The sequence below is a fragment of the Sapajus apella genome, unplaced genomic scaffold (assembly GCF_009761245.1).
Source record: "Sapajus apella isolate SASKATOON/1434 unplaced genomic scaffold, GSC_monkey_1.0 scaffold22, whole genome shotgun sequence".
Lineage (NCBI taxonomy): Eukaryota > Metazoa > Chordata > Mammalia > Primates > Cebidae > Sapajus > Sapajus apella.
The window spans coordinates 6708126-6728307 of record NW_022436962.1 but is presented as its reverse complement, the minus strand read 5'-3'; the positions used below and the strand labels follow the sequence as shown (position 1 = coordinate 6728307).

Here is a 20182-nt window from a genome sequence, read left to right as displayed (position 1 = left end):
TTAATTTATCTGAGCCTCAGCTCCCTCACGTGGAAAATGGGGATATATTATACAGTACTATTAGTGTACAATACTATTTGGCCCTCTTTATTTATTTATCTGCTTATTTTTAATTATTTTTTGAGATGGAGCCTTGCTGTATACCCAGTCTGGAGTGCAGTGGCGTGATCTCAGCTCACTGCAATCTCTGCCTCCCAGTTCAGGTGATTCTCCTGCCTCAGCCTCCCAAGTGGCTGGGACTACAGGTGCACGCTACCACACCCAGCTAATTTTTGTGTTTTTAGTAGAGAAGGGGCTTCATCATGTTGGCCAGGATGGTCTTGATCTCTTGACCTCGTGATCCGCCTGCCTTGGCCTCCCAAAGTGCTGGGATTACAGCGTGAGCCACCGCGCCCGGCCTTGGGCCTCTTTGTAGAACTGTGCAAGGGTTTCAGTGAGATAATCCATATGACGCGTTTAGCGCAGGGCCTAGCAATCCTAGGCACATAAGCATCACTACTATTACCATTCTTTCAGTGCTTCACTGATACTGAAACAGCAGAAACTATCCACCACTGTGGGTATAGAGATGAATAGGTTTGGACCCCACCTTCAAAGTGCTCACAGGCCAGTGCAATTTGATAAGGGTCATGTTAAAGGGGAACACAGGGAGCTGTGGGAACATGCAGGCAAAACAAGGAAGGTTTCCTGGAGGAGGGGTCATCTGAGCTGAGTATTAAAGACTGAGTAGAAATTAGACAAGAGAAGCGAACAGCTGTGTGTGTGTGTGTGTGTGTGTGTGTGTGTGTGTGTGTGTAAGAGGTGGTCTTGATGTCAAATCCCTCTCTTTTATCATTCTCCATAACTCCTAGACAGGTTAAGAAGAGACTGGCAGGGAGACACAGAAAGTGAGTGTTGAGTTACAGGTGGAAGAAGGTACAGGGTTGAGCCTCCAGGCCAGGGAGGTGGCCTTGCACTGTGTGCCTGCGTATGGGCCAGGCCTGCTCAGGCCTCCTGCCACCGTGGCAGTTGGAAACGTGTCTGTCTCTCCACTGACTGTGAGTCTGTGCCCTTGAGGACAGACTTATGCCGTCAGAAAACACTTGTTGACTTGAACATGTAAACAGTGTTCTACATCAAGAAAGATTAATGGGTGGGGCACAAACAGGAAACAGATTAGCTTGGCTCAGACTCTTGTCTGGACCATGGAGAATGAGGGACTGGGGGTGGGGGCTGCATGAAAGTGAGCAAGCAGAATTGAATGAAAGATCTAGAAGCCAAGAATATTATTTTTTGACTTAAAGATAACAAGCTATGACCCCCTCTACACACACACACACACACACACACACAGCTAAGAACCTGAAGCCACTGTGGCACCCTGTCATGATTAGAGGTGGTGGCGGAGGGGGCTTCATGCCTTCACACCTGACTGTGCCATCCAAATTTCATGTGTTGAAAACTTAACCCCCAAATTCTTATGCTGACGGCATTTGGAGGTGGGGGTCTTTGAAGGTAATTAGGATTAAATAAGGTCATCAAGGTGAGGTCCCCCGGACAGAACTGGTGGCTTCCTAAGAAGAGGAAGAGAGAGCTGAGCTGGCAGGCTTTTGCTTTCTCACCATGTGATGGCCTCCACCGTGGTGCAGTGGGGAAAACCTCACCAGACCCCAGCACCATGCTCTTGGACTTCCCAGCCTCCAGAACCATGAGCCACATAAACTTTATTTCTTTGTAACTCACCCAGTCTACGGTATTCTGTTACAGCAACAGAAAACGGACTAAGACAACACACCTCACTCTAAGCTGTTGTCAGCCCCTGGGCCCTGCCTGACACAGCCGCACTAAATGTGGTTTGCATCATTGTCATCAAGGTCACTCTATCAGCTTTTGGTTATGGCCCCAGGAGACCATAATGGCGGGTGGGGGTGTTGTGTTTACAGAAGACAGAGCATTGCGGCAGGTGTGTGTGTGCTGGGCACAGCCTGCTGAGGCCCAAAACACACTGAACAGTTTCCTCCCTAGAGTCGATTTACAGAGCTGCGGGCCCCCAAGGGAGCCCTCACTCCAGCTCCCTCAGAGCCAGCTCCCCACCAGGAGCTGCGCAGGACAAGGCCTCGGGGAGTTGGGGGGATCAGGAGGAGCTATTCACACCCTGGAAGCAGAGTCGTGCCAACACCCTTCCCTGAATACAAACAGGCAGCATGGGGACAGCAGGGAGCCCAGGTGAGACTCAGGAGGCCAGGATACTCACACCCTTACTTGCTGTACAAGCTCCAGTGAGCCCTTCACCCCTCTGTGCACCCCGCCCTCTGAACTCTTAGGGATGTTTTAATTCAATAACCCTTCATTCTCCATTACCTGCCTTTGCCTTCTGTAGGTGAATGTGAAATATCCAAATGACTTATTCCCAACCTGGCTACTCAGGCTTCCCCACAAAGGTATCCTTCCTCCATTGGCACATTCCCTCATTTCTTCACTCCACGGATGTTGATTAAGCCACCCACTAAGTGCCAGCCAGACACGTGCTGGGTGCTGGCTACGATGGGCAGGAGAGTCGTATGGTACCACACCCAGCCCTCATAGTGCACGCAAATCATTTTGACACTGACCCAAACCCACAGGGATCATAGCGGTCACATAACATCAAGTGGTAAATGAACAACAAGTATTGGCCTACTTAGCAATAGTAAGAGCCTCACTTATGAGAGTGTCTACTATGTGGCAGCCTCACAGCAATCCTAGGGAGGTGGTATTATGAAGCTTTACGGAAGAGGAAATGGAAGAAGCTCAGAAAGGTTGAGCAACTTATCCAAGACAACACAGCTCTAAGTGCCTGAAGTAGGATTTTTACTCCAGTTTGACTGCCCGGGAAGACTGCTCTTACCCTTCGGTTCACTAGAGTGTCTCTGTAAAGCAGTGGGAGAAAGATGTTTCTTGGAAACGGGGATCATTAAAAACATCCAGGTTAGGCCCAGCGTGGTGGCTCACGCCTGTAATCCCAGCACTTTGGGAGGCCGAGGTGGGCAGATCACTTGAAGCCAGGAGTTTGAGACCAGCCTGGACGACATGGTGAAATCCTGTCTCTATTAAAAATACAAAAAAATTAGCTGGGTGTGGTGGCACGAGCCTGTAGTCCCAGCTGCTCAGGAGGCTGAGGTAGGAGAATCGCTTGAACCCGGGAGGCAGAGGTTGCAGTGAGCCGAGATTGCACCACTGCACTCCAGCCTGGGCAACAAAGCGAGACTCTATCTCAAAAAAAAAAAAAAAAAAAAAAAAAAAGACAAGAAAATTCCAGGGTAAAGGAGCTTTTTTCAAACATATCTTCCCCTCTTGCCCCCCGGAGAATCACTGGTGAGTTACCATTCCAGCAGGGTGGATGTGCATCAGAGCCCTCAGTTCTGTTGTGATAGAGAAAAAAAGCTGAGAACCAGCTCTTGCCATGCTGGAGTCTCAGCCCCTGCTCTCCCAGGGATGGGGAGCTGAGAATTGGAAACCCGTAGCCGCTGAGAGCAGGGTGCATGGTGAGAGCTGGGAGGTCTGGCTCTCACCGCCCACGCCAACCCTGCCAATTGCAGTGCAAAGTGTTCTCAGCTGCATGAGGCAAAAGGAGATGATTTCTGCATGGAGGAGCTGACAGGGCTGCCACGAGCAGGCTAGGATGACTGGGACACAGCATGCCCCCATGCCAGCCCTGGGGCTCCCTCATCCCACCTGCTCTGCCATCAGGGCTGGGCTAGAGCTGGCACTTGGCGATGCCTGCTTACTGATTGACCAGGTTCTCTGCTGCATTGGCAGAAATGGGGCCACTCAGTGCTCTACAGCAGCCATGAGAGAACTCTGATTGTGGGTCAGCGTGGGTAACCACCATGCAGGGGTTAGCACAATCCACAACGCAGACCGCTGGCTGGGCTCCAGCAGTGATGCTGGGAAATGAGACTCTGGAGGCACAGAGGCCAGGGTTCTCCCAACAATTACTGGGGAGGGGCAGAGGCCTGGGGTAGGGATAGGGGGCCTCAATGTCCCAGAAACCACTGAGCCACATTCTGAAAGAAACTAGCTAGAGATCCCCCCACCTCTGCTGTCTCCTTCTGGAAGCTACAGGGAGCCCGAAGCCTCATGTTCCTACTGCTGTGGTCCCAGCCTGAGAAAGCACCAGCTTCCTGAGAGGTAAAGTGGGAAGAGACCAGCTGGAGTGGCTGAAGGCACCTGGGAATGTCTAGATTGCTGGGTGTTTACAAGACCCTTCCATCAGGTTGTGTGATGCAAGAGGGAGCCCCTCCGCCTGACCACGCCAGGGGAGGGGAGCTGGGGAGTGGTGAGAGAGAAGATACCAGTGGCCCTGCCAGCACAGTGCTTCCTCTTGGATACCTAATAGGATCTGAATCGTCCTCCAGTGTCTTCTTCCTCCCAACCCTTCCCCATCCCCAGAAACAGCACCACCATCCACCCAGTGGCTTAAGCCATAAACCTGGACCATCATGTTGGATTCCTTCTCCCACATCGTACCTCAACCCATTTCCATTTGGTTCCAGCTCTAACATGCCTGAAATCTTTCCAGTTCTGTCCATCTCCATGACCTCCTCTACTCCCTGCCTGCCCCAAGCCCCGCCTGCTGTCCCCTAATCCTAACTGGGCCCCTATGTCCTCTCTAACCCTACTCCAACCCATCCTCCACAGAGCAGGCAGTGACCCTCTTATGTTAGTGTGATGAATTACACTGACTGATTTTTTTCAAACGTTAAGCCACCCTTGTCTAGATGCAATAAACCTTTCGGGTGGTAATATATCATCCTTTTGATATCACCGGATATGATTTGCTAATATTTTCTCAAGGACTTTTAACCTTTTAAAAATGGGATTTGAATTATGTCATTCCCTTATTAAACCACTCAGAGGCTTCACAGAACACTTAGAAAAAAATCCAAACTCTTGACCATGAACCACAAGGCCTCCAAGGCCTTACTGAAGTCCTCGAACCCTTGTGGGTCTCTCTGGACATCAACGTGGGGTTTTGGAGAAACCAACCAGAGCCTGCCACAGAGAACACCAGAACGGCTCCCTTCCAGTTCACAAATTGCAGTCGAAGCCACCTGCTTGCTGACGTGTCTATGGGCTCTCACCCCCTGCTAGCCTCTAAGTTCCATGAGGGCAGGGACCAGTGCCCGTTCTTGCCCATGGTAAGGTCCTTCATCTCATCATGAATCTGGCCTTCTGGGTTAATGAAGGAATAAACTCTCTGCCTCCTCCATGCCTGTGCCCGTGCAGCTGAACGTGGCCGGTGAGAAGCACAATCATGCTGCTGAGCTGCACTTCAAATCCATTACTGCAAACTTAAGGGGGCCCTTCATGCTGCCCCCAATTATACTAGGCTTCCTGAGCCCAGTCACCCTCCCACTTCCTAGAGAATTATTTCACGCTTGCTGCTCTCTCCAACACCTCCTACTGCATCCTCATTCTCAGCTGGTGACCTTGCTTCCCAATTCACTAAGAAAATGGAAAGAATCAGGCGAGAGCTTCACCTGCCAGCATCTGCACCCACAGACGCCGCATGTTGCAACAGAAGAGCCTCCAGGATCCCATCTAAAGCCAGTCTCTACACGTATGCCCCACTAGCCTAAACCAGGACATCATGTTAGAAATTCTCTCTTTTGTTTCATCACTAGTGTTTCACTCTCTGCTGGACCATTTCAGTCAGCACACAAGTGCACTAACCTCCCTTCTGTCTTAAAAAACAACACAGTGGGTCAGGCGCAGTGGTTCACGCCTATAATCCCAGCACTGTGAGAGGCCAAGACAAACAGATCACTTGAGGTCAGGAGTTCAAGACCAGCCTGGCCAACTTGGTGAAACTCTGTCTTTACTAAAAATACAAATATTAGCCAGGCATGGTGGCACACGCCTGTGATCCCAGCTACTTGGGAGGCTGAGACGGGAGATCGCTTGAACCTGGGAGGCGGAGGCTGCAGTGAGCCGAGGTTGCACCACTGCACTCCAGCCTGGACGACAGAGTGAGACTCTGCCTCAACAAAATAAAATAAAAAATAAATAACAGAGTAAGACAGCTCGTTTCAGCTTCCCCTGACAGCTACTGCCCATTCCTTTGCTCTCTTTGCAACAAAATTCCCCAAGATTACTCGATACCAGCTGCCTTCAACCACAGTCCTCTTTGCCCTCGAGCCTTCTGCAGTCAGGCTTTGCCCCCATCACTCCTCTGACATTGCCCTTGTCAAGGTCACCAGGGGCCTTGCAAAATCCAGTGGTAATTCTCAGTCTGTATCTCACTACACGCGTTTGTCAACTCTCCCCGGTAGACTGTCTGCATTTGGCTCCAGGGTACCACTTTTGGCTCTGAGTTTTCTTCCTGTGTATGGAGTTCTCCTTCGGTCTCCTTTGCTGGTGCCTCCTCTTTTTCCACCTTCTGCATGCTCGGTTCTTGGCCTTCCTCTCTTCTGTATCTGCACTGTCTCTCTTGGGGATCTCATCCAGCCTCATGGATTGAAACGCATCTACATGCCATGGCGCTTACACTCACAACCGCCAGCCCAGGCCTCTCATTCTTGTATATCCAACCACCTGCTCCACATTCCGCTCAGATATCTGTTAGACATGCCAAAGTCAGCAAGTCTAAATCTGAACTCCTTTGCTTACTTCCACCACCTGCAGCCTTTCCAACCTTAGATGATGCCAACTCCATCCTCCCAGTTGCTTAGAAGTAAAAGTCTGATCATATCGACTTTTCTTTCTCACATCCAATCTACAGGAAAATTCCCGCATCCAAAACTTAGGCAAATTCTTTGACTCTTTTTTTTTTTTTTTTTTTTCAAAATACATCATGAATGTAAACAAATCATGGTACATTCATACAATGCAATTCTAACAGCAATGAGGGGGAAAACCCTACTCAATAACAGGGATGAATCTTAGCAAGAATTTTGAGCTTCAGCAGCCAGACACAAAAGGGTACAAACTGCTTGACTCCGCTTGTAAAAGGTCAAGAACAACCAAAATCAATCTATAAGGATAAAGTTCAAAATAGAGGTAGGCTTTTGGAGGGTACCGACTGAGGGGAGCCTTGTATAATGCTGGAAGTGTCCTAAATATTGATGGGGTGGTGGTATATGGGTATACACATATGCAAAATTTTATAGAGCTGAATGCAAGATTTATGCACTTTACTGAATAAAAATTTTACTTTGATACAAAGTAAATTAAAAGTTAAAGTTTTTAAATGCACATCCAGAATTAACCACTTCTCACCACCTCCGCTGCTATTCAGATTCGAGCCACCTCCGCCTTCCCTCACCTGAATTACTGCCATAGCTCCTGACTATTCCCATTTGCACGCTTGCCCCTTAAGCACATTCTCAACACAGCAACGAAAGTGATCCTTTAAAGCCTAAGTCAGATCATGGTACGTCTCTGCTCTAAATCCTGCAGTGGCTCCCCATTTCCCTCAGGGTAAAAGCCATTGTCTTTCCAGTAGCCTCCATGCTGTACCCGGGCCAGTGGCCCATTATCTCTGATCACTCGCCCCCTTTATCGCTCTGTCCCAGCCCCACAGGCCTCTTTGCTAGTCCCTAAACACTTCAAGTACATTCCTATGCAAGGGCCTCCGTTCTAGTTCTTTCAGGGGAAAGGATGGCATGCCTTCCCTATATCTGCATGGTGTCTTCCCCCACCTCCAGGGTTTTGGTCAAATGGTGCCTTCTCAATGAAGCCTCATGGACCACATTATTTAAAGGTGCAACCCTTTCTCCCAGCCCCACTCTGGGCTGGTGCATTTCCGATCCCATTGACCTCGCCCCTTTTTTCTTTTTTCAGTGGCACATTCTACCTTCTAACACTCTACATGATGTAGGTATTGTATTTCTTATTTAGCATCGGATCTCCAATTCATTAGAATTCAGTCTCCATGAGGATCTCGTTTTATTAATGAAAGTATCCCAACAGACCCTGGCTCATGTGAGGCTTTCAATAAGTATTTGTTGAATAAATGAACAAATGAATGAATGAATGAGTAGGTCTACTGTCCCAGGGCCCTGTGTGGGGACAAGTCAGCTGCCCTCCTCTCTCAAAGGAGAAGCAAGAGGCAAGAAGGTAATTTCAAGAGCCTCTCCTACACAACCTGGCTGCATGGAGTGAGTGCAGAGTAGGATCCAGCTGCCCAGCCCAGCTCTGCACGGCGTCAGCTGCCAGTCTCCTGCCACCCCCACTCCCACCACAGGCGAGGTGGGAGTTTCTCCTTGGCCAACGTGGTCTGTGGGAATCCATCATCTCAGCAGGGACTACGAGCCATCAGACAGAGGTAGAGACCAGATCGGCCTGCCCATCTTTGTATCCCGAGGCCTGGCAAGGGCCTGACACATAGCACATGCTCAAAGCACACTTATAAAATAGATAAATGGATGTTGCCAGACCCTCAGCCCCAAACCTCTCTGCATTCTGCTGGGGAATAATAAACTGCCAGGGTAAGGAGCAAGGCAGGAGAAGGTACCCCCACATCCTTTCCCTTGGGGTCAGGGAAGCCCCTTGCCAGCTGTCCCCATCTCCCTGCCCACCTTCAAGCCAATATTTCTAAGAGGATGTGAATACCAAGACACATCCACCTGCTTCTCCTTTTCCTTACCCCCACGGCCATCTGCCAGGCTTTTCTTTGTACCGTAGCAGCTGATAGTTCCCTCTGGGGTTCAATTAAAAAGATTGAGGCTAAAGGAGTGATTCATGCAACCCAAGAAGCCGTGTCTCTCCACTTCCTTCCTCTCTGCTCTATGCATCTGTGCCCACCTGCCGAATGAGGCCAACCAAGAAGCATGCCACCCTAAGTCCTCTCCCAGGGGCACTGCTTCCTCACCAACAGGATGCCAAAGCCTTCAGAAAAGAGACCAGGCAAGAAGGACTCGACTTGGGGCCCATGCGGTCCTGCCCAACCTATCCCAGAGAGGCAAGGGGGCTGAAGAATGCCAAGTGCCCCCCTGGGGATTTGCAGTGTGGGTGAAATTGGGGAGGGAGAGGAGAGAGTTGGAGTAAAGGGAGTTGGGAAATATTTAACCTCATAAGGCAGGCCTTCCAGATAGCAGCTACGCTATTTACCAGGCAGCACGGCCCAGGTTCTGACTTGGCTCTGACCTTATAAACAGTGTGAATCATTAAAATGTTTTTTGGTTTGTTTTTATAATTCCAACTTTTTTTTTTTTTTTTTAGACAGAGTCTCACTCTGTTGCCCAGGCTGGAATGCAGTGGTGTAATCTCAGCTCACTGGAACCTCTGCCTCCTGGGTTCATGCAATTCTCCTTCCTCAGCCTCCCACGTAGCTGGCATTACAAGCATGCACCACCACGCCCAGCTAATTTTTGTATTTTTAGTAGAGATGGATTTCAGCATGTTGCCCAAGGTAGTCTCGAACTTCTGACCTCATACTCCCAAAGTGTTGGGATTATAGATATGAGCCACTGCACCCAGCCTCAACTTTTATTTTAAAAGATTAAGGGTTAATGTGTGCAGGTTTGTTACACAGTAAAGTGTTTTTCATACTAAAAATCAGAAATAATTGAAGTAGCCAGTGATATAAGAATGCATAAATAAAATATGATATTCAAATATTCATTTATTCAAAAAAGCTTTCTGCATGCCTGTTCTGCGTCAGGCATGGGGAAATGGGGGTTTGTAAGCAGATGTGGTCCTGGCCTTTGGAACTTACCAAGCCCGGAAAGAGCGACATTGAATAGAAAGTCACCCATGTGATGAGTGGTGGACTTGGAAGGAGACGCTGTCTCAACCTTATTGGCTAACAGAGGAAACTAACCTGGTCCAGGTGGGATGGCCATTTTAGCTGAGACCCAAAAGATGAGTAATAATACAATCCAATATTATAGCACCATAGAAATCCTTACAAAATCATTTTAGTTGACACAGGGAAATGCTTATAATGTTAAGTGAATAAAATAGGATATAAAACCATGTATATATAGATGTTCTCAATATGTAAAAATAATATATCTATTTATATATGTGTGTGTGAAAATTTTTCTGGAACTACTAAAATGTTAACAGTAGTTCTCTGTAGGTGGTAGAGTTACTGGTGATTTTACCATCTTTATTCTTCCTTCCATTTTTCACAATCAACACGGATTGCTTTTATGCTCAGAAACAAACAGCAAATGTCGGGGTGCGGCCCCTACAGCTCCGCCCCTGGGTAGAACGCATCCTGGCCATTCTCCGGCCTCCATGCGGGGCTGACACCTTGCAGGTTGCTCCTCAAGCACTCAGAGACTTCCAGGAAGCCACTTGCCGCCAGCTGGGGGAAGCTTTCACACTTGAAAGGAGTCCAGACGCCTCTTCAACTAAAGGCCATGTTCCCCCTTGGCCCAGCAAACTGCTCTGCGTAACCCACTGAAGGCCATCCCTAATTCAGAGAAGTTATCTTTTCAATCACAGAGCAACTTCCCTCCGTCTCATTCCCCTCTAAGCCTGCCATGGATCTGCTGACTTAACCCACTGAGGCTGTTTTCCTTTTCCGTTCCTTCAGGGGCGAGTGACATCCAAGGAGAGGAAGCAAGCATCCAGATGGGAGAAGGAGAGAACTCCCAGCCAAGTGATCTTGCGTAAGCTCCTCCTCTCCCCAGCCTCGGTTTCCTCCTCAGTCCGCAAGTGTGAAAGTTTGGGCTTCCGGGCTTCCTCGAACTCCTCTTCCCTCTCAGACACTCTGGGCTATGACTAATCCAGCCTTAGACACAGGTTCTGAAGAGGGCCTACCTCTCAGAAAGCAGATAGCATGACCTGAGATCAACCGTTGTGGGACCCAGAAGCCACAGACAGTTACCTGCGAGGGCGTGACGGCACACAAGTCACTTTAGGGTTGTCAAGAAAAGCCCAGGCTAGCCACCGTGGGGAGGGCTAAATTGATGCCTAAAAGCGAACGTGCCCTAATTTACAAGATTTCTTTCCCACTCCAGCTCTGACTCAGCACGCCAAGCTCCTCCAATCCTTGCTATGCTTCCCCGGGTCAGCAGCCCAGTGGGGCAAGCTTCCAGCTGTGGACAGAGGCAGGACTGCCAGGGGCCCGACTGCCCACTGGAGTGAAGGTGGAGAGAGGGGAAGATGCTGGGCGGGGGCTGAGCAGAGTGCAGAGGCCATTGGCCAACATCAGAGGAGAAAAATCACCCTACTGACAGCTTCATGGAAACTCCTCTAAAAATCCTACAGCTTCTTGGGCTGATGCAAGATACACATGGGCTTACTGGTTAAAGGCATCTTTTAGGCCTAGAGTCAAATCCTGCCTCTGCCCCTGCCAAGCTGTTTGGGCAAGTTAGTAAAACTCCCCAAGCCTCAGCCCTCAATTTAGCTAAAGAATTGTCTATAGAGAGGCCAGGCACAGTGGCTCATGCCTGTATTCCCAGTACTTTAGGAAGCCAAGGTGGGTGGATCACCTGAGGTCAAGAGTTCGAGACCAGCCTGCCAACATGGTAAAACCCTCTCTCTACAAAAAATGAGCTGGGCTTGGTGGCGCGCACCTGTAATCTAGCTACTCAGGAGGCTGAGGCAGGAGAATTGCTTGAACCCGGGAGTTGGAGGTTGCAGTGAGCTGAGATCACGCCACTGCACTCCAACCTGGGCAACAGAGCAAGATTCTGTCTCAAAAAAAAATTAAAAAATTGCCTGTAGAATGGGGGTAACAATAAGCTCTGCTAGTGAGAGACTGTGAACATTGAATGAGGTAAAGCATATTAAAAACATAGCATTGTTCCTAGCGCACACTCACTAGGAGCTAAAACACACAACACAACCCTCCCGTGATCCCAACATAGCACTGGCAGAAGTCAGGATAAGGAAAACCACAGAATTATTGCTGCAAGGAAACTCGGAGAACTCAAATCCAACCCCTTCATCTATATCTTTTTATTTATTTATTTATATTGAAACAGAGTCTTGCTCTGTTTCCCAGGCTGAAGTACAGTGGCGTGACCTCGGCTCACTACAATATATGCCTCCCAGATCCAAGCGATCCTCCTGCCTCAGCCTCCCAAGTAGCTGGGATTACAGGTGTGTGCCACCACACCCAGCTATTTATTTTTATTTTTTTATTTTTAGTGGAGATGGAGTTTCACCATGTTGTCCAGGCTGATCCTGAACTCCTAGTCTCAAATGATCCACCCATCTTGGCCTCCCAAAGTGCTGGGATTATAAGCATGAGCCACCATGCCCTACCTCCAACCCCTTCATTTAACAGATGGTGAAGGGAAAAGGCTCAGAGAGGCTGAATAACTTATCAAAGTTTGCACAGCTAATTAGTAACAGAGCAAGGTTCAAACTCAGGTCTGCCTGACTCGAAAACACTCACCAACCCTCCACTGTACTCCAACCCAGCTGGCCATGAACGGCCCCTTTGCTAGGGTCCCCTTCCCACAGAGAGGTTTGGTCAGGGAGCCCTCTGTTAGCACCCTTCCCTACAACTAGCCTCCAGGAGCAGCACCAAATTGCCAGAGTGCCACCAAGAAAGCTCCAGGTGAGGGGGTAGGGGGCAAATGATAGAGATTCCCTAGAACTAGGAGCTGAAGGGAATAGGGTTTCAATTACCAAGCATTTGGAGGTGCTATGCAAATAGCATGCAAAACATATGCAAATGACCACAGGTTACTGATGAATCAACAATTTGAGCTTTAAAAAAAAAAGTTTGTAACTAGATCATATTATATGATGTGAATCTCTTTTCTCTCTTGGTTTTCTGCCAAGTAGAAAGAAATAAAATTTGTGGTTGACTGATCAAACCATGCCCCACTTGGTGAGGGCCAGCAGACACCTGTATCTGGGTGCCCCAGACACGCCTCACCAATGCTTGATCAGTATGACTCTGTCTGCTCAGCACCACATCTACCTTTGACTGGCATGCCAGGGCAGAAGCCTGGTGCCCAGGGACCCCTGGCAAAGAGGGGTTTCATAGACCTAGCAGCCTGCTGACTCCAGCCGCATACAGGGGACCAGAGCATAGTGTTTCTCTTGCAGGGTACTTGGGCAGTGACATGCAGGAGCCCAGAGTGGCCCAACACCTCAGCCAGGATGCCTGTTTGAGAAGCGAGGCCCCAGCAGCCTTTCCATAACTCAGGAGAAAGGCTCCTCTCCATGGGGCAGGACACTCCTGGGCACTGCTGGTGTGTGGCTGTCAAGGAGCCACACTGAGCCGGTGGGGGCATCTGTGATCAGGGCCCTGAGGCAGAAGCGGGGAGAGGTCTAGTCCACAGCAAGAAAGTGAGAGGTTAGACTTCTGGAAGGCCTGCTTGAGGCTCAACTGTGCATGCTCCGGAAACCTGGCCAATTCAATCAATGTTTGCTGAGGGTCTGTGATGTGCCGGACACTAAGCTGGGCATTCTGAAGAATTTTCGAAAACTGGTAAGAGGTGGTTACTGCCTTGAGGCATCAACATTCCACTAGAGGAGTAGGGACATGTACAGATACAACTTAAGAGCACTTTGGCACCTCCTTGGAGACGTGTTGTGTATGTGTTTGTGTGTGTGTTTCTTCGTGTGTGTGTGTTGACACCGAATGACACCTAAGAGCGTGAGTGGCAGGAGTAGGGCTTGCCTATCCAGCCGCACTTGAGCCATATGTTAATCGTGACAATAAAACTACAAATAAGACCTCCCTATGGCTTGCATATAATATATAAGGCATAGTATTAACACAAGTGCTTCGTGTATACGAGTTCATTACATCCTTCCAGTAACCATAGGGAGTAGGTACTATTGTTAATGTTCCCTTTTATAAATAAGGAAATTAAAGCTTAAAGCGGCTAAATAAGTGACTTTCCCAAGGTTGCACAGCAGAAATTCCCAACAAGGATTTGAACTCAGGCCCATGGCAGCCTCTGTGCAGGCCCCTGCCTCCACCCTCAGAGGATAGCTCCGCAGGACCCCAGCTCCAAAGCCACAGCAGGTGCCTCCTGAAGGAATAAGCCTGCCGTTCCCACCAGCACAGCCATTCCAGCCCCACAGGGCAAGTAGGGCACATTCTGTCACAGCAAAACGAGACCTTTGGCTCACATTGGCACCCACTCCGCAGACAGAATTTCTCCAGCAGCCTTCCTACAGCTAGCTGCACATCTGCATGAGCTTCCAAATGTGGCAACACTTTGTTATAATGGCCGGGCTCAGAGGCCCTGCTCTTCTAATGCACTGAGACCAGCTTTATCTCTGCAGCCCAGCAGCAACCTGGGACCAATGCCGCATGTAGACCCCTCAGTGGATGAGTCTATGGGGTTTCTGGTTGCATTCCCTTCTTCACCCCACCTGCCCTGGGAAACCTGGAGGGCGGAGGAGGTAGACAGGGCAGAGAGGCTGGCATCAAGCTGCTGGGCATGGGGGAATCAGGAAGGAAGGCAGATGATTAGATCACACTTCTCTCCCAATGAGCTTCAAGGAGACCCTCTGAGTCTTAGTTTCCCCTTTAAAAGCTCCTGCTCCACCTCCCTCACAGCAGCATGATGATAACAGGAAAAATTCATGCATGAAGAAAGGCTTTGAAAAGTTAAATGCACACAAATATAACACAAAGGGAGAAACATGGGTGCCCAGGCCTGCTCGGGCAAGGGGCCAAGAGAGGTCAGAGGCCCTATAGCCCAGAGAAGCTATGCCGGGGATAGCAGGTGCTGGACACAGCCAGAGCACCCCCAGAGAACAGGAATCTACTGGGGGCAAGAATTCAAAGAGGGGGCAAACACGCCTCATAAGAGCATCCCAGCAGGGCCAATCCCTGGAAATATGCCCAGGCACTCGCTGGCGCTTGGTAGCCCAAGGCACTGCCTGGTGATGAGATTATGGCCTGGCAGCTGGAAGCAGGGAGCCCCAACATGGACTGGACACCCACACTGAGGACTGCATCATCAGGCCACCCATCTCAGTGCTGCCTCAGAGCAGCATAAGCACCTCTGCTGTGACCAGCAAAGACATGGTTTTGCAACAGAACAGGAATATTAAGAGTAGGCACCAGCATTTTTCCCTCCTCCTGTCTATAACAGAGATCCCACAAGTGGGAGTGAGGCAAAGGTAATCAGACCATTGGGTTCAGCAGGAAAACCTTGGAAGGTACAGCTAGCTAGGGCAGAGATACCTGGTGAACAAGACAGCCAAAGTGTGCCTTCAGGAACCCTTCGGGGTCTGGCTGGAGAAGCAGCACTCCTGCCCATTGTGCTCCCCTCAGAATGTCCTCACCCCACCTGAACTCTCTTCTCTGCCTCATCCTCTTCCCTGGGACTGGCAGAGCTCAGCTCATTCCTACCCAGCACTCACTGTGACCCTGTCTTGGTGGCCCCTCCAAATCTCCCACCTCCACCCCCACCCCAGGCCTGACAGGCAACCTCAGGTTCCTTGGCTGCAGGAGCTTCAGCTCTGAGATCATGGGCACTGGCAAGTTCACAGCCCAGTCCTCCAGCCACCCATCCCCCCTCCCATTTCTCTGGCATGGCAGAGCAGAGCACAGGAAGCCTCAGTGAGGACTGGAGCACAATGGCCCAAAGAACATCTGGCTTACTTGGGGTCTTATGCTCTACCTTTTATCCTTTCTAGGTGGCCCTCAAGCCAGCCATCATGCGGTGCTGCGAGTACCTTCAGCGGCTGTGGACTCACCGGAGAGGGATCTTGACCCGGAGGTAGCGGTCCACGGCAATTGCCAGCAAAGCCAGGATGGAGCTCTGGGTGAGGATGAGGACTGGACAGGCAACCATGAGGCAGGTGTGGAAGTAGGTCTGTGGCCCAATGTTGATGAGGATGGCGAGGGGGATGACCAGGGCACCCACGGCCACATCAGCCACCGCCAGCGACACGATGAAGCAGAAAGTGGCATCCCGCAGCGCCTGGTTCACCTTCACCGCCCAGATCACCAGCACGTTCCCGGGCACAGAGACCAGGGCGATGAGCACCTCGATGCCGATGTAGGCGGCCTGGAAGGCTGAGATGGAGGGCGGCATGGCGGAAGCAGGCTGGGAACATCAGCAGACGGGCACCAAAGGGCACGAGGCAAGCACCTGTGTAGTCAGGGAAGCCTGGGATGGGGAGGCCCGTCTGGGAGGGCAGGGAGCCCAGGCTGCCCTGGAACTCCACGTAACCCGCGGAGAGGGAGACGTGTCCCACTTGGCACATGCAGTTCCTGCCCAGGGTGGAGGGGCACCCGGCCCCTTCTCTGCCTAATCTTTGTCCCTTCCCTTTATCATCCCCACAGGTTCCATTCAGCAACTTAAAATAGCAGCGCTCACTCCTCCACTAGCTTTTTTATCAGGTGTGAGGCAGCTCCCAGGGCGCGCGCCCGCGGGCGCGCGGGCGCACACACACACACACACACACACGCGCGCGCGCGCACACACGCGCACACACACACACGGGTCTCCCATGCCTGGCTCTGCCCACCCCTGTGCACAGGATGCAGGGAGCTCACCATCCTGCCTGCTGGCCGGCAGGGGTCCCAGAGGCAGTGCCCAAAGTTCCGGGCGGCAGAGCTCGGGGCCGCGCGCGGTAGGGCTGGGCTGGGTTCTGGACACCGCGCGGCAGCTCATAGTCCTCCGGCTCCCGCCGCAGCGCTCCCAGCCCGGCCTTTCAAGCAATCACATGGTGCGGCAAGGACTCAGCCCCGGACGCTTTTAAAGAGGTAGCGCCTCTGTTTCGCACCTGGGACTGGGGTGGCAGACGTGGGTCTAGGAACTGAGCCTAGGACCAGACTGGGGCGTCGCTCCCTATAACCCGGCGCGCGCGCACCTGCCCTGCGCCCACCCACTTGAGACGCGTCTGGTGCCTGGATCTTAGCAGTCCGCTGGTCCCCCTCCACCTCTGTCGGGGACCCTTGCCCATGGCCTGCCCCAAGGGGGCATTCCGGTCTCTTCTTTCAGCTCTGTCCTGCACCCTCGTTGGGGAGCCCAAGGGACGAACCGAGGCTCAGACTTACCCAAGGTCACCAAAGCTGGCAGAGCTCCCGGCTACCTGAGCTGTTTTGTCCAAGTGCCCCCACGCCTCGACGCCTTCAGCAGCCGCTCGCTCCAGGGATTCCTGGGAAAGCCAAGGCCGGCCTGTAAGGTCTAGAGGGATGGTAGTTGGCTGGAACCCGACTTGGGCGCCGGCGCCTCTGTCGCCCCCAGCGCGGGAGCTGAGTGACAATTGGGCTCCGCACACCGGGAGGGGACGGGGGCGGCGGCGGCACTCGCGGGCCCCTCCCTCCTCACCCTCCGTCTCCTCCCCCACCCCCTCCTCTTAACAAAGGAAGTAATACTGGGTGAGAAAAGCTGGAAAAATGTGAGCTTTTCGAAGGGCCTGGTGTGTGCGCCCAGCCTCGGGACTGGACAGAGGAGCAGCCTTCCTGTGTCTACTCTCTCCCTTCTCAATGCAGGACTCCTGGGAGCCCTGGTCTGGCCTCCAGCAACCCCTCACCCCTCACGGCAAATCATCTCTTCTGCAGGACTTCAGAATGCCCCCTGTGGGACCTCCCAAAGCAGTCAGTTGGTAGCCCTGGCACCCTCCCCCAATCCTAAAACCCCGCTCTCTCCATAAAACCAGTCCCTGCATCTTCTCATCCCACATTGTTTTGCAGACTCTACCCTGAGTCATTATATTCCTTTCTCATCCGTCTTTCAGAACTGCCTTTCAGCCTATTAGCAATTTCCAGTTTGCAGATGAGGATGCTGAGGCTCCTCCCGAGATCGCCTGTCAGTGTCACCGGCTCTGCGCTCCTTTTCCTTCCTTCTTCCTCTTCGTGGCACAGCGCTAAGCCATAAGGCATCCAGTTAAATCCCCTCATGTTATAGACAAAGAAGCAGGCTCAGGGAAGGAAGGGACTTCCGAAAGGTCAAAGGGCAAATCCTAACAGGACCAAAATAGGAAACGCAGACTCCTGCCTCTCTCCACTGTCCAGACCCCTCCCCTGGCCACCTTCTGCCAGTTTCGGTTTAGGCAGTCCACTGATATTAACTAATGACCAGACCCTGGAAACAGATGAATGCCTCATAGAGATCCCAACCTGAGAAATCCTTGTTTGTAGGTATTGGGCAAGGTCCTAGGAGGGCAAAGAGTCAGGCTGGGGCCCCCAATGTTATCTCGCCACAACCCAACCGGGCCTCTGGAGGCCCTTCCCCCTCACTGGATCACAGAATGCAAGGAAAAGGGTTCTGCCAGAGGAGGGTGAGTATGTCGCCTCTGCTGGGGGCTGCACTGAATCACCCTGAGGAATGAGGTGGGACCTGGAACCTGGGTAGCTTGGAGGCAGGGAGGAAGGGCAGGTGAGTCTTCTGAGGAGGCGGGAAAAGTCCTCTGTGGGGAAAGATAACTTTCATTTCTGCCTTTAGGGGGAGCAAGGAATCAGTGCCTCAGGCAACAAAATTATGTTCCTTCCCTAGAAGCTACTTGGAGGAATTAGGAAGTGTAAACTCTCCTTCCTCCTCATCCCCCTCCACTTCCCCTGCTGACTTTGTCAACACACCCAGCAGCACCTGACATTCTGCCCGCTTCGCCTGCCAGCCAGACATGAAGGTCTTTTCCACCATCCCTTGCCTCTCCGCCCTTCCCTTGGCTTAAGCCATTTTTGGCTCAAGGCTTTGTCTCTCAGTTTACACTCAGCTTCCCAATGGTCACTCATCTAGATGTCAGAAGAGCCTGCGAAGACCCAGATGGACCCAGCTTGGGGGTGGGGGTGGGTGAGTGGGGTCTTCCCCTCTAACCATGGGCAGCATCTTCAGCTCTGAAGGGCACCTGAACACCCACCCCCACCACACACATACACTCCCTCCTCCAGTTTGCTGACATGTAGTGGATGCATTTGCATAATGCATTTAGGTAATTTGTTTGTTTCTCAGTTCTGGGCAAAATAAGCCAAAATCTTCTTCCCCTCTCTTCTACGTCCTTCCACCCCTGCCTGTTCCCAGGCCTCAGGGATTAGACCAGCCTATTTGACAGCAGAACTGGGCAAGGCAGGGTCTATTCCAGAGGGCTGCCTTGGGAGAAGCACATGGTCTCCTCAGTCCTCTGGCTTGAAACGGAGGTCGGGGTGTTGGTGCTGGGATGGTCTGTGCAGCGGGGCCGTTTGGTGCGGTGAAAAGAGGATTTGACCAAGAGTCAGAAGAGCTGGAGCTTGCTTCTAGTCTCTACTCTGCCACTCACTGTCTGTGTGACCTCAAGCAGGTCACTTTTCCTCTACTGGACTCAGTTTACCCATCTTACACCAACAGCTGGTAAGTCCATTCCAGGGTGGGAGAGACTGGCTGAGATGGAGACCACAGAACTCGGTCCTTCCACCTGGAAACCTTCTAAGTCCCGGCTCCCCCATGATGCGCAGATACCAGGGCTGAGAGGAGGGGAAATTTGTGATGGAGGCACGTAGAGGGAGAGGCGAGGTCACAGGTCTATAACCAGGAAAGGACAATGAGGAAGGCTGTAGGCAAACAGGTGGAGCCAGAACTCTCTGGCTTTCACAATGTGTCCAGGACACATTTTGACAATGACCCTCCCCACACGAGGGTCCCCTCACACACTGCGACCATGCAACCCTCCAAGCTTCACCTGTCTTCGACAGCTGAGCCTTGGCTTCCCCACCCATAACATCGGTGCAGGAATACACCTCGGGGTAGGATGGTTATGAGACCGTAATGAGCTGGCTTTTGGAAAGCACCTAGCACTGATATTTTATCAAAAAGGCAAGCAGGCAGCACCAGGCCAGCGAGGCGTGGGGGTGGAAAGGGAAAGAGAAAGAGTGCAAAATTATGAAATCTGCCCTGCGCAGCCAGGGATGCTCATGTTGGTACCAAATCCCACGGGTACCAAGTTGAGGTGCCCTCCAAGGTGCCCAATGCAAAGCTTCTGTTTTACATGTGATCCGGGGGTGAGATAATTCCACAGTAAGTGTAAAGATCCCCTAGGGTCCTTTCACCTCTTGGTCCTACTTCTTTCCTTCCTAAGCCCCTGTCATGGGTTTCTCCACTGGCCCCTTGCACCTGCAGCCTCCTCACTGTGGGCAGGGGTGGGTGGGGGAGATGGAGGGCTGCAGGGGAGGGACTCCTGGGTGAGGGGAACTTTGCTGAGCAGCCCTGCTCTCTTCTCCGTGGAACTCTCCAAATTGGACTCCCCAAGTCAGGAAGGACTGCCCACGGAGGATGAAGTATCCCAGCATACCTCTCGGGAGCCCAGAACAGAAGGCAAAAGGTAGGGGCTGTCAAAGCTTGGCTCAGCCCTGTGGGGA

General features: G+C 51.6%; 1 protein-coding gene across 5 annotated transcripts in view; it reads right to left on the bottom strand.

Annotated features, from left to right (window-relative positions):
- ADORA1 (adenosine A1 receptor) overlaps positions 1-17094 on the bottom strand; it is a 38468-nt gene extending 21374 nt beyond the window's left edge. Inside the window, exons 1-2 of one of the 5 annotated variants that reach the window (XM_032288802.1) lie at positions 16907-17094; positions 15598-15995 (exon numbers count right to left, since the gene is read on the bottom strand). In XM_032288802.1, coding sequence (XP_032144693.1) covers positions 15598-15938 — 341 coding nt within the window. In that variant the 5' untranslated portion in view covers positions 15939-15995; positions 16907-17094. Of the gene's footprint in view, positions 1-15521; positions 15996-16402; positions 16558-16906 lie in introns of those variants that run through there. The other 4 variants (XM_032288801.1, XM_032288805.1, XM_032288803.1 and 1 more) reach the window with 4 other exon arrangements.
- Between the last annotated feature and the right edge of the window lie 3088 nt (positions 17095-20182).